The sequence below is a fragment of the Phanerochaete carnosa genome, assembly GCF_000300595.1.
Source record: "Phanerochaete carnosa HHB-10118-sp unplaced genomic scaffold PHACAscaffold_2, whole genome shotgun sequence".
NCBI lineage: Eukaryota > Fungi > Basidiomycota > Agaricomycetes > Polyporales > Phanerochaetaceae > Phanerochaete > Phanerochaete carnosa.
Genome location: NW_006767629.1, coordinates 911,491 through 928,996, shown reverse-complemented (window position 1 = coordinate 928,996; position 17,506 = coordinate 911,491). Strand labels below are relative to the sequence as shown.

Sequence of the window (17,506 nt, the reverse complement as noted above, 5' to 3'; positions counted from 1 at the left end):
AAAGAAAGTAATCATAGATGATATGCTTTAATTTCTCAAGTTCAAAGTTGATAAAGTTACTGTTGAGTGAACTTCTATACTGAACTTGGACAGGTGCAAGTACAGGCTATGTGAATTTATTTATTATGACAATGAGCACTTTACAGCCAGGATAGTTAGTGCTAATTAGCAAGTAAGGTATAATGATGGATTAAAGCATGATAGCCTATATCACTTAGAATCTCAGCTTTGTAGCAGGAAACCAGCCCAATTTACTAATAGTCCAGATGGGCATAAGTTAGCCTTTGGATTTTAGAGTCAGATATTGTAAATAAACAGTATAATGGGCTGTAAGTTATTATTATTTATGTGATAGGCACATTATTCATAAGGTTCACATAATAAAATAATGAAGGATTACTGTTAAAATATCTTGCAAAGTGATAAAGTGATGCATGTCATATATAGCTTTAAGTTTCATATAAATAGTGAGCTATTATGACATCTGAGTTATTATTGTTTGTGTTGCAACATGAAAGAAATGAAAAAATTGTACCTGCCGAGCACATATGCTATGGCCCACATAACTCTAATATAGTATAATGGTGAATTGAAGCATGATAGTATATATAACTTAGAATCTCAGCTTTGTAATATGACATCAGCCCAACTTGCCAATAGTCCAAATGGACATAAGCTAGCCTTTGGATTTTATAGTCAGATATTGTAAATAAACAGCATAATAGCCTGTAAGTTATTATTATTTATATGGTAAGCACATTATTTATATTATCCACATAATAAAATAATGAAGAATTACTGTCAATATGTTTTGCAAAGTTGTAAAGTAATACTTTATATAGCTCTAAGTTTTATATAAATCGTGAGCTATTATAATATTTAAGTTATTATTGTTTATATTGCAGTATAAAAGAAATGAAAAAATTGTACTCACCGAGCACATATGCTATGGCCCACATAACTTTAGTTTCTGTAAGCACAGAGTTCTTGGTATCAAGTGGATGAGTATAGATTTAGTCAAAGTTATTCTTATTAGCTAGCAAATAACATTCAGTAGTAGTCTTCTTGATCTGATTATGATTAAAGGCAATCAAAAGAAAGTATAGATCCATCTAAAATCTCTTATTGTGGTACATAAGTAGATGCTTCTTATGCAATGTTTCAGACACAGATTGCTAACTTCTGTTATTGCCAAGTCCACCTAGATCATGTGAAAAGAGCTAAGGAAACATCTGTGAATATAGCTGAGAAGTATTATACAAGCTTTCTGGATCTTTTACAATTTCTGAATGTAATGAAAAAATATACTATTGGAAGTAGCACTTTGGGGGTTAGTTTACTTTCTAACACAAATCTGCCCTTGCTCTACAACTTGCTATACTTAAGCTATTAACTCGAAATTTGGTTACAATTGGGTCAGTTTTGGCTCTTCAGCACTGTGTTTTATGCTTGAGCTGGGAACTTGGTCAAATTTCATAAATAGACCACTTTCACTAGAGTTATGTGGGCTATAGCATATATGCTTGGCAAGTACGATTTTCTCATTTTTTTAATGCTGCAACATATGTAACCATGTCACAAAGTGGCTGAAAGCAGTTATAATTTCTGAATGTAATAAAGAAATGTTTTGTTGGAAGTAGCACTTTAGAAGTCAGTTTACTTTCACAGATTTTTCTGCCTCTCACTCTATCACATGTAATACTTGAGCTATTGACTTGAAAATTGGCATATACATACTTCTAGCATAGATCTACATGTCATAAATTATTTAGCCATGTATAGATCAATATTGCATCTTCAGCACTATGTTTTGTGCTTGAGCTGGTGACTTAGACAAATTTCACACATAGACCACTTTTAAAAGGTACAACATCTAGATGATCTTTATACCATCAGATAGATCATGTTAAGAGAGTTCAGAATATGTAAAAACATCTGCAAGATTAATTGTTTAAAAGAGTGAACCAATAGAAAGAAGGCATGAGAAGACACCAGAATAAGTGCTCTGTAAGCGCTATAGCATGGTCACCTCTTATTATCACTTTTACTCTTCCTCACATATATCTGTTTATATATATCATATAGTTTGAGATTTACTACATGTATACTATCTGTGTATGCAGTATGAAAGTAGCGTATAATCATGTTCAGTGACAAAGTGCTTGATACTAGCTTTGAACCCCAGTATATAGTGCTGCACAAGGAATTACAGGCTCCATAGGCAATCAAACCTTTCAATAATTTTATTGTTGACCCTCACCTGTGATAGCTGTGTAGTTTTTTGGCTCTTTATACAAACATCTATTGAATCACTTATATCACAACATGTCCTCAAGAGAACCCCTGACCAAGTTGAGTTTAACACCAACACTGTCCAGATATGCGAACAGATAGTCGCATGCTATCAGTCTGAAGAGGTCACGAAGCGAGTGGCAATTCTTGCCATATACGAGACACTTAACATCAGCAGGTGCTCTCAAAACAAGAGGCATGCACATCAAACTGCCAGTGTCACAAAGACCACTTGGTGAGTCACAGACCATGATGATTGAATCCTCACTTGAAATCTGTGCAAAGAAGCTGTTGTCTTTGTTCCACCCACACTATGAGCAGAAAATGCTGGCCTACTACAATCACATTTTCGGAATTTTTACTGCCTTGCATGGACATAAGAAAATCTGCACCATCAACTATAATTGTGCAATCTGAAGCTTCATTGCCTGCAGTAACAAAAAGCTGCTTACAGACTATACAGATTTTTTCTCCTTCTACACTATCATATACACCCTGCAGAAAGCACAACTGCAGGCCCTTCTACATCAGTGCAAGGCAGAAACTGTTTGCAGAACTGGCAATGGGCAGTGTACATTTAGTGGAACCAGGGGCGATGCACTAACAACAATAACTGCTGTTACTAGCATGTCTGCTCACAATGCAAAGGCTGAGGACACGCTGCTCTGGAATGTAAAGGATCTGTCTGAACTCTCTCTATCTTTATTTGCCCAGCCAAATGATGCCTTGCGTTTCTTTTGTGATTTCCTCTGGAACAGTACCTCTCAAGGCACAGTAATGCTGGTAGTGGATTGGACTAAAACACTGCAGTTGCTACCAAGTCCTTCTGTGAGCAAGTGTTAAAATCCACATGCATTACAAACAATTAAAGCTCACCCTAAGATTTTTAAAATTACAATGCCTATTTGAGTCAATCGCCTAAAGACAGCACTGCATATTCATCCCAACTGTCCTTTGGTAGATTCTATGCTGTGTGGCTTTCAGGAAGGTTTCTAGTTCTTTGCCAACTTTGAGGGTCTGGAAATGCCCGAGATGTGAGATGAGTCACATGGACCTCTGGAAGATGAGGTGAAGTATTTTGTGGAAAAGTATGCAGAGGCCAAAGAGGGTTACTATCATAATAGTACTAGCTTGCCCAAATATATATAGTAATATCTTAATTTATTTGCAATTATAAAGAATCTTCCACATATTCTGCACTTTTAGTGCTCTTTACAAAGCAATACTTCTTTATAATTTGCAAATATATTCAACAAGCATTCTTTACTGTACCTTATGAGTATTTAGTTATAATATTTTACATATCTATATATATGGGCTCATGATGCAGCATATAATCATTTTCTTGTGCATAAAATTCAGTCTTCTAAGCTACCATACTCAGTAGCTTTTCTGCTCCATTCTGCCACCTCAAAAGTTCTATATATACCTAACAGAAACATATAGTCTCACTATCTATCATAATATCACTTTATTTCAGTGCTTAAAGCTAAAATTCATTGAAATAAAAAGATTCACCAGTTAGAATTGAACCTCTGATCTCTACCCAATAAGGCAACTGCTCTCTCAAAATGCGTAATTTGCCACCTCAGACCCAACTGAGGGAAGGAGTAAGTACACCTCATACACTTCTTTCACTTTAACTACTACTATTTCTGCTCACAATATGCTTCACAAGTGTAACTTCTCCAAGTCTTTATAGAGATTTGGCTTGCCTCTAATCTTTTACCTTGCATGCTACCTTTTAGTGGCTTCTACTGGCACTTTCTTAGACAAAATCACCTTAGAAACCTTTAACACAAACTTTGAACTGAACACATGGAATGAAATGATAACAGGCACTATTTATACAAGTCCTGTCCTGTCTTCTGGCTCAGACAAGCTAGACCAAAAGAGGTTTCCAGTTCAGATTGAATGGAGCCTGGAATATAACTGCCTTCAGCTACATTGTGGCATGGTTACAGAAGCCATCTCCAAAAGCCCTGTCCTGTCTTCATGCTCAGACAGGCTAGACTACAAGAGCATTCCAGTCCAATTTGAGTGGAGTCTGGATAATTAAAGCTTTCAGCCACTTTGTGGCATGGTAGCTAAGCTACATGAGATAGATTCTGTAGAGTTCCCACTACATGCCAATGAGAGTACTGATATCCATGAGTTGTGTGGCTATATGCTTGAACCATTAGAGAACTTCTGGCACAAGGAACACATGTGCACATCATGTGATACCAGTCAGGTAATTGGTAGAAATAAGAACATAGCCTATTCTGACTTGCTTCTTGTATGCTCCTCATACTGATGGCAGAGGCAAGGCATCATGAGTGGCTACATGCCAACACAAGACAAATAGCCAATACACCAAGCAATAGCTGTAATATTAAGCTAGTGAAGAAAGTAATCATAGATGACAGGCCTCAATTCCTCAAGTTCAAAGTTGATGAAGTTACTGTCAAGTGGGCTTCTATACTGAACTTGGATAAATGCAAGTACAGGCTATGTGGATTTATTTATTATGGCAATGAGCACTTTACAGCCAAGATAGTTAGTGTTAATCAGCAAATATAGTATAATGATGGATTGAAGCATGATAGTAAATATCCCTTAGAATCCCAGCTTTCTAATATGATACCAGCTCAACTTGCCAATAGTCCAGACTAAAGTTATGTGGGCTGTAGCATATATGCTCAGTGGGTACAATTTTTTCATTTCTTTTATGCTGTAATATAAATAATGATAAATCAGATATTATAATAGCTTACTATTTATATGTGACTTAGAGCTATATGCAGTATTTATCACTTTATCACTTTGCAAAATATGTTGACAGCAATCCTTTATCATTTTATTATGTGAATTTTATGAATAATGTTCCTATCACATAAATAACAATAACAACTTACAGACTATTATATTGTTTATTTACAACATCTGACTATAAAACCTCAAGGCCACCTTATATCCATCTGAACTATTGGCAAGTTGGGCTGATATCATATTACAAAGCTGAGATTCTAAGTGATATATACTATCATACTTTAATCTATCATCATGCTATCTTTGCTATAAAGTGCTCATTACTATAATAGATAAATCCACATAGTCTGTACTTGCACCTGTCCAAGTTCAGCATAGAAGTCCACTTGACAGTAACTTCATCAACTTTGAACTTGAGAACTTGAGGCCTGTCATCTATGATTACTTTCTTCACTAGCTTGGTATCACAGCTATTGCATGTAGTATTGGCTATTTGTCTTGTATTAGCATGTAGCCACTTCAGTGAAGTTCTCTCATGAGCAGTGCCACTCATGATGCCTTGCCTCTGCCATCAGTATGAGGAACATGCCAAGAGCAAGTTAAAATAGGCCATATTCTTGTTTCTATAAATTTTCTGACTAGTTCCACATGATGTGCATATGTATTCCTTGTGCCAGAAGTTCTCTAATAGTCCAAGCATATAGCTACACAGCTCATAAATTTCAGTACCCTCATTGGTATGCAGTGGAAACTCTACAGGATCTATCTCATGGAGCTTAGCTCTGATTGAGTCTCTGGCAGTGTTCAAAGATAAGATCTTTCTTTTTACTGACTTGCATGCCTTAACAAGTGAGGTTATAATTTCTGAATGTAATAAAGAATCATCCTGTATGGACTAGCACTTTGGGAGTTTTTCAGCACTGTCACAAAACTTTGCCCAATGTGTGGGAACCTCAAGTGTATTGGCACTACACTAGTTCATCAAACTTGGGTTAGGGTTCATTTTAAACTTTGAAGTAACACTTGCTCAATTTTATAGCCTCTCATACTTTATATATTGAGCTGAAACTTGGTATCTAAATACCTCTAGCATGTGTCTACCTGTATGTAACCATTAGAAAGTAAAAAAAAAACCTGGATTTGCCCATGTAGCAGCACTGTCTTTTATGTGCACTGGCCAGACCAGAGTGCAAAAGTGTTATCTCAAATGTGGGCACATTTTGATAATTGCTATACTGGCAGATAGATTGGAATGAGAGGATTTAGAATATATATACATGTGTAGCATTATAAATGTGTGAAGAGAGAGATTGAAGACAAAAGTAGACAAATATGCACGAATAAGTGCTTAAGAAGTGCTTGGGCACCATCCACCTTTGTTATTCTAACTCCATTTAGAGAGGTAAATGACTCTCCTGTGCATTCTGACATAGTTTTCAATATGTCCAGGAGTCTCTGTGAATATTTAGGTGAATTTACAACATGTATGTAGTGTGTAGTGGCAGAAATGACCTTGTGCACTGCAGCAAACATGTTTGTGCCAATTTTAGCGCCATTAACGCTTATCCTGGAACATTTAGATATATAATCTAATGTTATAGCACGCCACAGATTATATCCGCATTTTAGCGAAATTATCTGAAATTTATTGAGGGAGGAACAATCTTGTAAATCTGACAGACTTCAGAAGCCCTCCCAGATGCTTAGTCAAACCTATTCACGCACACCCGCCTGCAGATCTGGCCGATTTGCAGGCAGGTATGCATGATCAGCTACGACTAATGGGCGCATAAAACGTCGGGAGGGCGCAGTTCTTGTTTGAGCTTGTTTTAAGGCTTCTGAGAGCTGTTTTAGCTGTTTTTGGCTGTTTTGGCTGTTTTTGACTGATTCAAAAGAGTGTTGAGATCAAATACACTGCTTGCACACCATTTTGTACCATATATAGTAGATTTATGCAAAGAGTTTGTTGCATAAGGACCTCTTTTAGGATGGATGGCATGGCAAAACTTTGGATGTAGCTTTTGAGAGCAAGAATGATGTAAGAATTACAGAGCTGTCTCTTCTCTAATAAATGTTGGATGAATCTGCTAAAATGCGGATATAATCTGTGACATGCAGGGGGCACCATTTGATGTGTCTGGATGTTCCTGATACTGGCACTTATAGCGCATAAATGAGTGCAAACATACTTGCTGGTGTTTTCAAGGTCATCCCTGCTACTGCACACTGTATACACATTTTATATTCATCGAAATATTCATAGACACTCCTTATCATATTGGTGACTATGTAGAGATATAATTAATATCTTCTTAGCTACTTTTAATTGTATAATCCACATTTTGCTGTAATTGCAGAGACAAGTATTTCTGACTCAGTTCCTTTTATCTTCTACATTTTATGATTTCCATACATTCTAGTCTATATATATATATATATATGCCCATATATAGCTTGAGTATATATTTCACAGTAGATTAGCCTGCTATAAACTGTAAACCTATGTTATTTCTGTTGTGTTCTGATTTTTTATACTTATAAGGTAGTTGAAAGCCTTTCAAAAGCTACTACAGCTTTTAGGTCATCATGCACATATACTATACAGTATTAGAAGTATATTCAAGGGTTTGAAGGGTCTGTAACATGTAGGAATGTTCTGCATTATGGCAGGCTTCTGTCTCAGCCTTTGGCTTTCTCTGATCTTTTGTGCTTCTAAGTGGTTTATTATATCTGTACACAGTCTCATACAATAAATAAGAGAGAGAGATCTCAACCTAGAACCTTTTGTGCTATTAAAATACTATATCACATTTGTACCCAACAGTATAAGGACACTAAATCAATTGTAAGATTAGAAGCTTGAACAATAGGCAGAGGTTCTGAGCAGATTCTGAGCAAAGTCTTATCAGTCTTTGTCATGAATTAACCACTACTCCCACCTATTTTCGCTTATTTTCACTCTTTTACTTCTGTCTCTGCATCTCTCCTATTTTTACCTCTTCCTCCTATCATAACTTTCCAGCTTCTATATCAATCCAGTCAGTCTCAGGCTCAGTCCAAACTTAGCCTCTATATGAGCTGGGCTTTATTAGACTTATGGCAGGCTTTATCAGACTCATATTAGTCTTTGTCAGGCTTTGTTAAGCTCTGACTCAGCTCCTATGTAAAACTTTGAAGTAGGTCAGAGTGTGTTTATGTAACACTGTATGGTATCTATTTTGTAAGGTATATAAGCTGCAGACTTTCTAGAATAAGATCTCCAGCCTTGAGCTGGTCTTTATTCCAACCATCACTCTTAGCTATCTTGCTCCTCAAAAGTTCAGCTCCTTCCACTCCTAGTCTCTTGCTAGTGATGTGCAGGTTTGGCTTGGGCTTGTGATGTCATTGAACTGAGCCCTGAGCCTAAGCCAAGCCTAAATCTGGTCCAAGCCATGGGCTTAAGTCTAAGCTTGCTCACAATACAATGAGTGTTCTGGTGCTATTAAAAGAGAGTATATTTGGGTGTAGTAGATTACTACTGCATGTACTCACCAAATTATAACCTTCAGAAGGCCTACACTTGCAGAACAAGTTAAGTTGCAACAAAGTTCATAAGTGTGCACCTATAGCAAACACTAGACAATAGTGCACAACCATGCTTGGCAAGAATTGTTGAGTTTAGAATATCTATATTTTGTCTTGTATATACATATCAGATTGTTCTCACTTTATTCTGAACTCAGAAAATAGTAACAGAGCTAGTGCACCCAGGTCTAATCCAAACCTGAGCTTTTAAGCCAGGGTTGAGCTTGACTTAGGTTGACTATGCTTTGAGCCTGGCTTTGAGCTTGCTGTTAGGCTTGGTGGGCTTGCAGGCTTTGAGGTCTGGCCTGCACATCACTATCTTTTGCTGTTAAGCCTTAGCTCCAGCTTATGGTTATTCTTGCCTACTTTTTGTAGTTGTCTGTTCTAATTTCTGCCAAAGCTGTTCTAGCTGTAGTTAGTGTTGAAGTGTGATTATCACTGACAGTCTTAACATGAAGGTGAAATGAATTAAAATGGCCAGTAGAAGATCTGAGCATTATATAAGTGAAGGTCTATTACATTCAAAGCTAGCTTATACTTATAATCTTAAGCAATTTGAAAGTAAATTGAAAGGTTAAAAACCTAAAACCATGATCTTAAAAGAATTTGACCTTGAAAAGAATAATGGAAGATTTATAGAATAAGCTATTATGATTTCTGAATGTAATGAAGAAATGTTCTGTTGGAAGTAGCACTTTGGAGGTCAGGTTGCTTTTTAATGCAAATCTGCCCCTCATTCTATAACTTGCTATACTTATGCTATTGACTTGAAATTTGGTCCACACATATCTCCATCATAGATCTACATGTAAAAAATCATTTGGTCACAATTCGATCAGTTTTGGCTCTTCAGCACTGTATTTTATGCTTGAGCTGGGGACTTAGACAAATTTCATGAATAGGCCACTTTCAAAAGGCACAACATCCAAATGATATTTATACCATCAGATAGAGCATAGTGAAAAGGTCCAGAATATATAAAGAAATTTGCCAAATTAATTGTTTAAAGAGGTGATTTGAAAGGAATAAAGCACAAGAAAATGCTAGATTGAGCACCCAATAGGCACCATAGCATGTTCTGCCCTCTTCATCACTTCTACTCTTTCTCACATATTTTTGTCCATCTATACCATATAGCATAGAGTCTGCTATATACATACTAACTGTGTATCTAGTATGAGAATGGTTCAAGACTATGGTTCAGTGATAAAGTGCTGACTACTGGCTTTAAAGCTTAGTGCACAGTGCTGCACAATGGATTATGAACTTAGCAGTGACTACAATTGCATGATATTTTGTATTTCTACAAGAGGTCGCTCCGTGGTGTCTGCTCACGGCACATAGAATGAGACAAGCAGCTTGTATCAATCCATGGTCTCAGCAGGCCTGTTCGTTATCTACAAATTGTTCTACACTTTCTCAAGGCCCTTGCAATGTACATTATAAATTACAGTAAAATTTTGGGGTAGATCACATTGACCGCTGTTCCATCAGTGGCACTGAGTCTTATAATCCCATGAGACCAGTGTCAGATCTAAGACAGTGCTGTGTAGAGCTACCTGTGGGAGAACACTGGATGTGTCAGGTCAATTGCGACTCTGTCAAGAGTGAGGCCCTAGCAGCTGTGGAAAGTGGTAGAGTATGTGAGGCCGAGAAAAAATTGGAGTTGTACGAGCATGTACTCAGAGTGCAGTTTATGAGTGAACATGATCTGTAGGGTAAGCAGCTTGTCATCATCATTCAAGCTACCAGCACCTGTTACCAATGGGTGCAGGAAGCACACAGTTATTCGTCTGGTGCCCACCGCTCATAAGAACACAAACATTTTTCATGAGTCTGCAATTGAGGGAAAAGTTTTGCAACAGATGACACACGCTGTTCACTTTGATGATGAGCATGTGTGATGGCAGCCCTGGAGGTGTCTTGCATGCAGTGTAGTCAAGCAAAGAGTTTGTGTCTGAGAGGAGCACCTCAGCGTTGTCTGCTTCCTTTAACGAGTCTGCCAGAAGATAAGTTCTGTGTTTGCTGATAATGCAATCAAGAATGGTACTGTTGAAGCTATCGACCTGTTGATTGGTAGGAGCCAGAATCAAACAGTGGCAGCAGACATCTGGCTGTCACAAGATGTTGTTCGGAAAGATGAAGTTGATCAAGTCTTCAGAACACTCTGTCTTTTGCAGCATGTCCAAAGCCATGTTTGGGCTGGCACTGTTTTCGACATCATAGAAAAAGAATGTGAAGTCCAGATCATCTGCATTGCAAATGGGGATTGTGAGGTGAAAAATTGAGAGGTGATTCCAAAGAGGAGATGTCCTGATCGAAGCCTGAATGATTTTGCCTCTGTGTCCCCCACAAACTACAGGGCACATTTGTCAAAAGTCACCAAGCAAGACCACGACTTTGCCACCAAAAGGTAAGTGGTCATGTTCTAAGATTGTACAGAGGGTGTTTTCAACATAGGCCAGTACTGCCTTGTTGGCCATTGGTGCCTCGTCCCAAAAAACCATCTTGGCACTGTTAAGCAGCTCTGCACACAAGCAGCGTGAGGTGATGGGTGACTTGAGCATCTCATTGCAATCATTGACCAGAACCTGGATTGCAGAATGTAAGCATGTTAGCAGCACAGCAGCAGTGCACAGTCCATACCTTGAAGGTTGAATGGGTTGTTCGACTCCCAGAGTACAGCTGAGCTGCATATCCAGAGGTTGCTGTTGGCAGTACAATCACTTTTTGTGTGCATAGATAATCACAGAAAGCATTGATGAGAAATGTTTTGCCTTGACCTGCTTTGCCATCAATAAAAGCAAGCAGCTGTCGTTTGTGCATTGCTGCATCAACAATGGTATGGAAGATTGCACATTGCTTGGTGTTTAAGTGGGCAAAGGCACTGTTAGCACGGCCTCACAGGACTCCAAGCTGAGAATACCACCATTGAAGTTTGTGCTTAACCTCTGCAGAGAACATAGCCGGTTTGGGCAGGCTATAGTTGCTAAGAGTCTTGCTGTGCTCTTTGAGATAGGTGGCTAGTTCTTATAGGGCGTGGTTGATGTCCAGTCTCTCATAGTTGTTGTGCTGAAAGATAAAGTCATAAGACAGCTGCACATGCAGATTGTCCCACAGAGGTGCCAGCGTGCTGATGCAATCATTCACAAGCAAGTTCACGAATAGGACATGGAGCTGTCGCAGTGTGCATAGCATTTCAATTGCCTCAAACAGTACGAGCTCAGCTTTGTTCTGTTCAGCAAACAGTCTCAATGCAGCACAGGTGAGTTGAAATGTGGGATGCAATTTGCTGTCAACTATTTGCAGCTTGGCAAAGCTGCGCACCAGCTGCTGTTAAAGCAAGGTGCGCAAGTAGAAGTGCTCACCTTCAGAGGGTTGTGCAGAATGAACACATGTGATGTGATCTCCTGGTTATAAGCACAGGATGACGTACATTTGAATAGTGGGTGATCAAGCATCGTAAGTCTTCTCAAAGTAGTTGGGTGATCTATGCAAGTAGGGTTGTAGGTAGTGAGCCGAAAGAGAGCACAATAATCAATGTACGTGATGTCATCGAAGTGGCAGATATGATCATTTCGGTCTGTGAAAGATTTCGCAGATCAGACAAAGTAATGTTTCTAGAAAGAGAGACTGTTGTTGACGTCATTTCCCTGCAGGTGGTATTACCAATGGGTGTTGGCACCCTTGAGATGGACCGGCAGTGCAGTGACAGCTGGATGCTTTCAAGTGAGCATGTACCCCAGTATTCTCCAGGTGGCTTCTCTAGCTGAAAGATAGCGTGTGTTTCAGTAGTTCTCAATCTCGTTAACTGTGCCACCTGCGACGTGAATGGTGTACCGCATATGGTCAGGGCTTGGACCATCCATCAGGTGAGTCAATGACGCGCACACAGTTGGCTCGCATTGTACCTTTGTGTATGTACTTGAAAATGTACTAAAAGAGATGAGAGGAGTTTGCAGCCTCCACGTTCATGTGGCAGTGGAAGATGCACGTGAGCTCTGAGCAGTAAGGTACGACCATGTTGTCTTGCTCTGACCTGCAGTGGTAGTCGACGCGTCCTTGAACATTGATTGTTATCACCGCACGAACTGGCTGCATATAATGAAACTGACAGGTTCAAACTTCTCCTGGGCCCTCATATTGACAGTATTTGTTCATCCTCTTGTTTAGTGCAGGATGCTTGTGCAGTATGTGCTTGCAAACGAGGTGCAAGAGGTTTGGATCATCAGGCAGTTTAAGGCATTGTACCAGGTATGATTAATCATGTGGTAGTAACTACTACAGTGTGCAATGTATAATCTATTAGTAACTGAGCTAGCAATCACGTAAGGTCTGTAGAGCCTCTCTGGCACCTCTCAGCATGCTATATATAGTGCTTCTATCAACTGAACTTGAAATTAGGCTGCATATGTAATATACCGCTTTTTTGAAAAAATGGCTAAGCTAAAACATCATCTCAATATGGTAAAGCATTTCAAAATATATAATATATTTTGAATATACTACATGTTAAATGTTCTTATATTATGTCATAGAAAACGTATATACAAACAAGTTCTTCATTAGTAAGCAGCTCAGCAAAGCAGTATTTAGACTGTTATTCACAAAAAACTCGCCAGGAGCCAGTAAATTTTTAGATATATATGGTAGTACTTCTGAATTTGAAATAAGCGCCAGAGCGCGGGAAACTAGCTTCTGCAAGCTATTACACCTGCTCTCCTTTCTTTCCCCTCATAAAATTGTCAGAGCAAGCATTAGAATAGATTCTAGTATACTTGTGTGGTGTATACATTATAACAGATAATAAATAAGCTTTAAAGCGAAAAAGCGTCGTGGGCGTAACTCCAGCCTTCTATTATTTTTCCATTTTCCCTGATTTTCTACGATTCATTCCACGTTTGTATGATCCTCCAAACATTGTTGATGCATTGGCACCAGTTTACAAGTCCTAGCCACGTGCTAACACTTTGAGAACGCATCACCAATAGACACGCATCAACGTATCAGACGCGCCCACATCACTGCCGCCACGTTACCACACCATGCTTTCTTGGTAACAGCCGCGCTTTGATCTCCATCAGACCTTCTATCCACACCAAGTACATTATCGCCAAGCTACATTTTGTGAGCCAAGGATCAAAACCACATATGCGACAACAACACATCAGGTTATGAAGAAGCATGAACACTGACCGTTTATGTGACTACAGCACATCACATGAGGCAGAAGGACAAAGTTGTACTAAACTACTTTAGTCAGCTAGGACAAACAAAGATCGTTAATGCTATAGTCACAAATCACATCATAAAAGATGCAGCTACAACCTATGCACTTTTTTACCTTTAGCTTTGGTGAGTGGCACCTTGGCCAGATCTTCACTGCCATCGCTTGCAGTAGCAGAATGAGTAGATGTGGGAGAGGTTGCCAAAGTAGTGACTGGAGGAGAAGTCTAATCAAAGCTCTCTGCAATCTTTGTGGCACTGTTGGTAGATAACAGTGGGCTGTGCTCGATGTTGCTGATCAAGGAAAATTGGCTAATAATGGTGGCACTATTGATAGGCAATAGTGGGTGTTGCTTAATGTCACTGGTCAAGGAACATGGGCCGATAGTGGACTCTATGTATGTAGGAGGAGAACTACATGCATGTAGCATCTTGGCTGTGATTGTGGCATCAACCTAAACTGTCAGTACCATGACTAGCATGTTGGTGTGACATGCAATGCCGGTGCCAGCAGATACAGGCAGCACAGAGCCGGTGGTGGTCATGCTAGTCATAGTTCCTAAGTAAGCAGCCTCAAAGACAGGCAAACAACACATGGAGGGGCTACAAAAGCCTTGTACTTGCGTTTCTTACCGAGACCAGTTCTCAGACTAGCACTGGTGGCAGGATCAGAAGCAGGCGGCAGGGTGTTAAACGACAGTGACTTGATCTTGATGATGAGCATGCTGTCATGGCAAAATTCACTCAAGGTGCCAATAATCTGCATGGTGCACTGCACGACAGGCAGTGGAATGTGAGCCCAGCGAGAGGTGGACCTATTGAACATTGCCCTGAGGATTGATATCAGTGAAATAAAGGTGAGCATAAATTGTGCAGACGCACTCAACCGTGGACATCTTCTTCTTGTCTCGCACGTAATCTGAGGCCTCAAGGATAAGATGTTTGCTTTTATCAAGAGGCATTGCATTCTGCACAAAGTGAACCACCTCAAGCTCAAGGAAATGCAGGGGAATATTGGGCAAATGTTTATCATATTTGTCTTTGGAAGGATCGCCAGAGAAAGAATAAACGTGGATGGCTTCGAACAGGACTGGAGTTCTGATAGGTGCATAGACACGTGTAATGATGAAGACTACTGTGTCGTCAGGTAGGGGGAGGTCCTCATGAGGGCTGTAAACATGAAGCTCGGCAGAAATGAAGAAAATGTGAGAACCTGTGCATCCAAGTGATTTGATGACTGTGTTGTAAACGCAGTGATAGGTGACTTGGCCAGTGGGAGTGGTGGAGTAAATGCAATAACCACCAGTGACAGTGGTCATACCAAAGATGAGAGCAGATTGAGATATGATGATGCTGAGGGAGAGGAGAGAAGAAGAGCAGAGAGAACGCGGTAACCATCACCATTGCACTAAGTATCTCTCTAAGGAACACAGTCATGCTTGGAAATGAAGCTGTGGGACAGAGAGGGTGTGCACGTGGACAGACCATGTGAATAGCTGGGCCTAGATACGCAAGATCCGCTGCAGTCCTGGAATGAATGACAGCATTAGAAGACTGGGCAGTTAACACGGAGTCGCAACTAACAGACTCAGAAGGTGCATCACTGAGTGAAATGATATCAGGCGAGATACAGACATAACCAACAGGCAATGTGTTTTGGCATGGGGGCATGGGGCAGTATAAAAGGCATAGGCAAAAGTAAGTCACAGAGGCACAGATTGCAGGAAATAAAAGGATCAACAAAGACATAGCTTACTTTGAGGGCATCTGTGTTATAGTATAGTAATATAGTAATTGTCCATACTATCTAGCACTGTGCTAAATTTAGGTAGAATTAATAAAAGTTATCTGAAATTATTAGAAATGTTCTATTTATTCATTGTTCTTACTCCTCTCTACAGATCAATACTTGTCCGTAATTCACACAGATATTCTAAAAGTCTCTTTTACTATGCCTTGCAAGTATTGGGTTATTATATTGTGCATATTCAAACATATGAGCTCATAATTAGGCATATAGTCATCATCTTGTGCATAAAGTTTAACTTTTCAAGCTACCACACTTAATAGCTGTTCTACTCCATTCTGCTATCTCCCATATATATTTTACAGAAATATATAGTTATAATATCTGCCATTATATTACTTTATCTTAGCCTGCAAAATCAAAATTCATCAAAATACAGAGGATCTCCCAGCCAAGATTGAACTTCCAACCTCTATCCAATAAAGCAACTGCTCTTTTAAAATGTGCAATTTGCCACCTCGGACTCAACTGGGAGGAGGAGTAAGTATATCTCATACACTTCTTTCACTTTAACCACCACCATCTCTACTCACAACATGCTTCACAAGTGTAACTTCTCCAAGCCTTCATGGAGATTTGACTTGCTCCTGATCTTTTACCTTGCTTGCTACCTTTTGGTAGTTTTTACTGGCACTTTCTTAGACAAAATCACTTTACAACCTTTGACACAAACTCTGAACTGAACTGGAATGAAATAGTTGGAGGCACCATTTGTAAAAGCCCTACTTTGTCTTGCTCAGACAGACTGTACAAGTAAAGCAACCCAGTTCAGATTGAGTAGAGTCTAGGTTATAATTGCCTTCAGCTACTCTGTGGCATGGTTAGAGAGACTATCTCTAAAAGCCCTGTTCTGTCTTCTGGCTCAGACAGGCTAAACTAAAAGAGCTTTCCAGTTGAGAATAAGTGAAGCCTAAAATATAACTAGGGTTATGTGGGCCATAGCATATATGCTTGGTGGGTACAATTTCTTCATTTCTTTTATGCTGTAACATAAATAATAATAACTCAAATATTATAATAGCTTACCATTTATATGAAACTTGGAGCTATATACAGTATTACAAGTTTACCAGTTTCTAAATTGTCTGCTTGGTCAGACAGTGCAAGACTTATTAGATTATATCTGGTGCCTGTAATCAAGCCAGAATTTGGAGAAATGGCCTCTGAAGCCATGCTACAAGGTAGTTGAAAGCTTTGTTAACCCAGACTCCACTTATATTAGACTGGGATGCTCTTCTGTTTTAATCTGTTTGAGCATGAAGACAGGACAGGGCTTTTAGAGATGGTACCTGTGGCCATGCCACAAAGTGGCTAGAGGCAGTTATATTCCAGGCTCCACTCATTCTCAACCAGGAAGCTCTTTTGGTCCAATCTGTCTGAGCCAAAAGACAGGACAGAGCTTTTAGAGATGGCCCCTGCAACCATGCCACAAAGTGGCTGGAGGCATTTATAACCCAGGCTCCACTCAATCTGAACTGGGTTGCTCTGCTTGTTCAGTCTGTCTGAGCAAGACAGAGTAGGCCTTTTATAAATGGTGCCTCCAATCATTTCATTCCAGAAGTTGAGCTCAAAGTTTATGTCAAATGTTTGTAAAGTGATTGTCTAAGAAAGTGCCAGTAGAAGCCACCAAAAGGTGGCAAGCAAGGTAGAAGATCAGGGGCAAGCCAAATCTCTATGAAGACTTGGAGAAGTTACACTTGTGAAGCATGTTGTGAGCAGAGATGATGGTGGTTAAGGTGAAAGAAGTGTATGAGGTGTACTTACCCTTCTCAGTTGGGTCTGAGGTGGCAAATTGCACATTTTCAAAGAGCAGTTGCCTTATTGGGTAGAGGTTGGAGGTTCAATCCTGGCTGGGGGATCTTTTTG

General features: G+C 39.4%; 2 protein-coding genes across 2 annotated transcripts; both read right to left on the bottom strand.

Moving 5' to 3' along the window:
• Window positions 1-11,250: 11,250 nt before the first annotated feature.
• PHACADRAFT_67122 (uncharacterized protein) lies at window positions 11,251-11,502 on the bottom strand (the record flags this gene model as incomplete). The annotated part of the gene is made up of 1 exon (XM_007391513.1): window positions 11,251-11,502. A coding segment is annotated over one exon (252 nt), but the record flags the coding sequence as incomplete, so codon positions are not given.
• A 2,786-nt stretch (window positions 11,503-14,288) lies between these two features.
• Window positions 14,289-15,152, bottom strand: PHACADRAFT_25125 (uncharacterized protein; the record flags this gene model as incomplete). The annotated part of the gene is made up of 3 exons (XM_007391236.1): window positions 14,289-14,392; window positions 14,467-14,663; window positions 14,716-15,152. 3 exons carry the CDS (start codon window positions 15,150-15,152, stop codon window positions 14,289-14,291), a joined length of 738 nt encoding a protein of 245 aa, XP_007391298.1.
• Window positions 15,153-17,506: the final 2,354 nt, after the last annotated feature.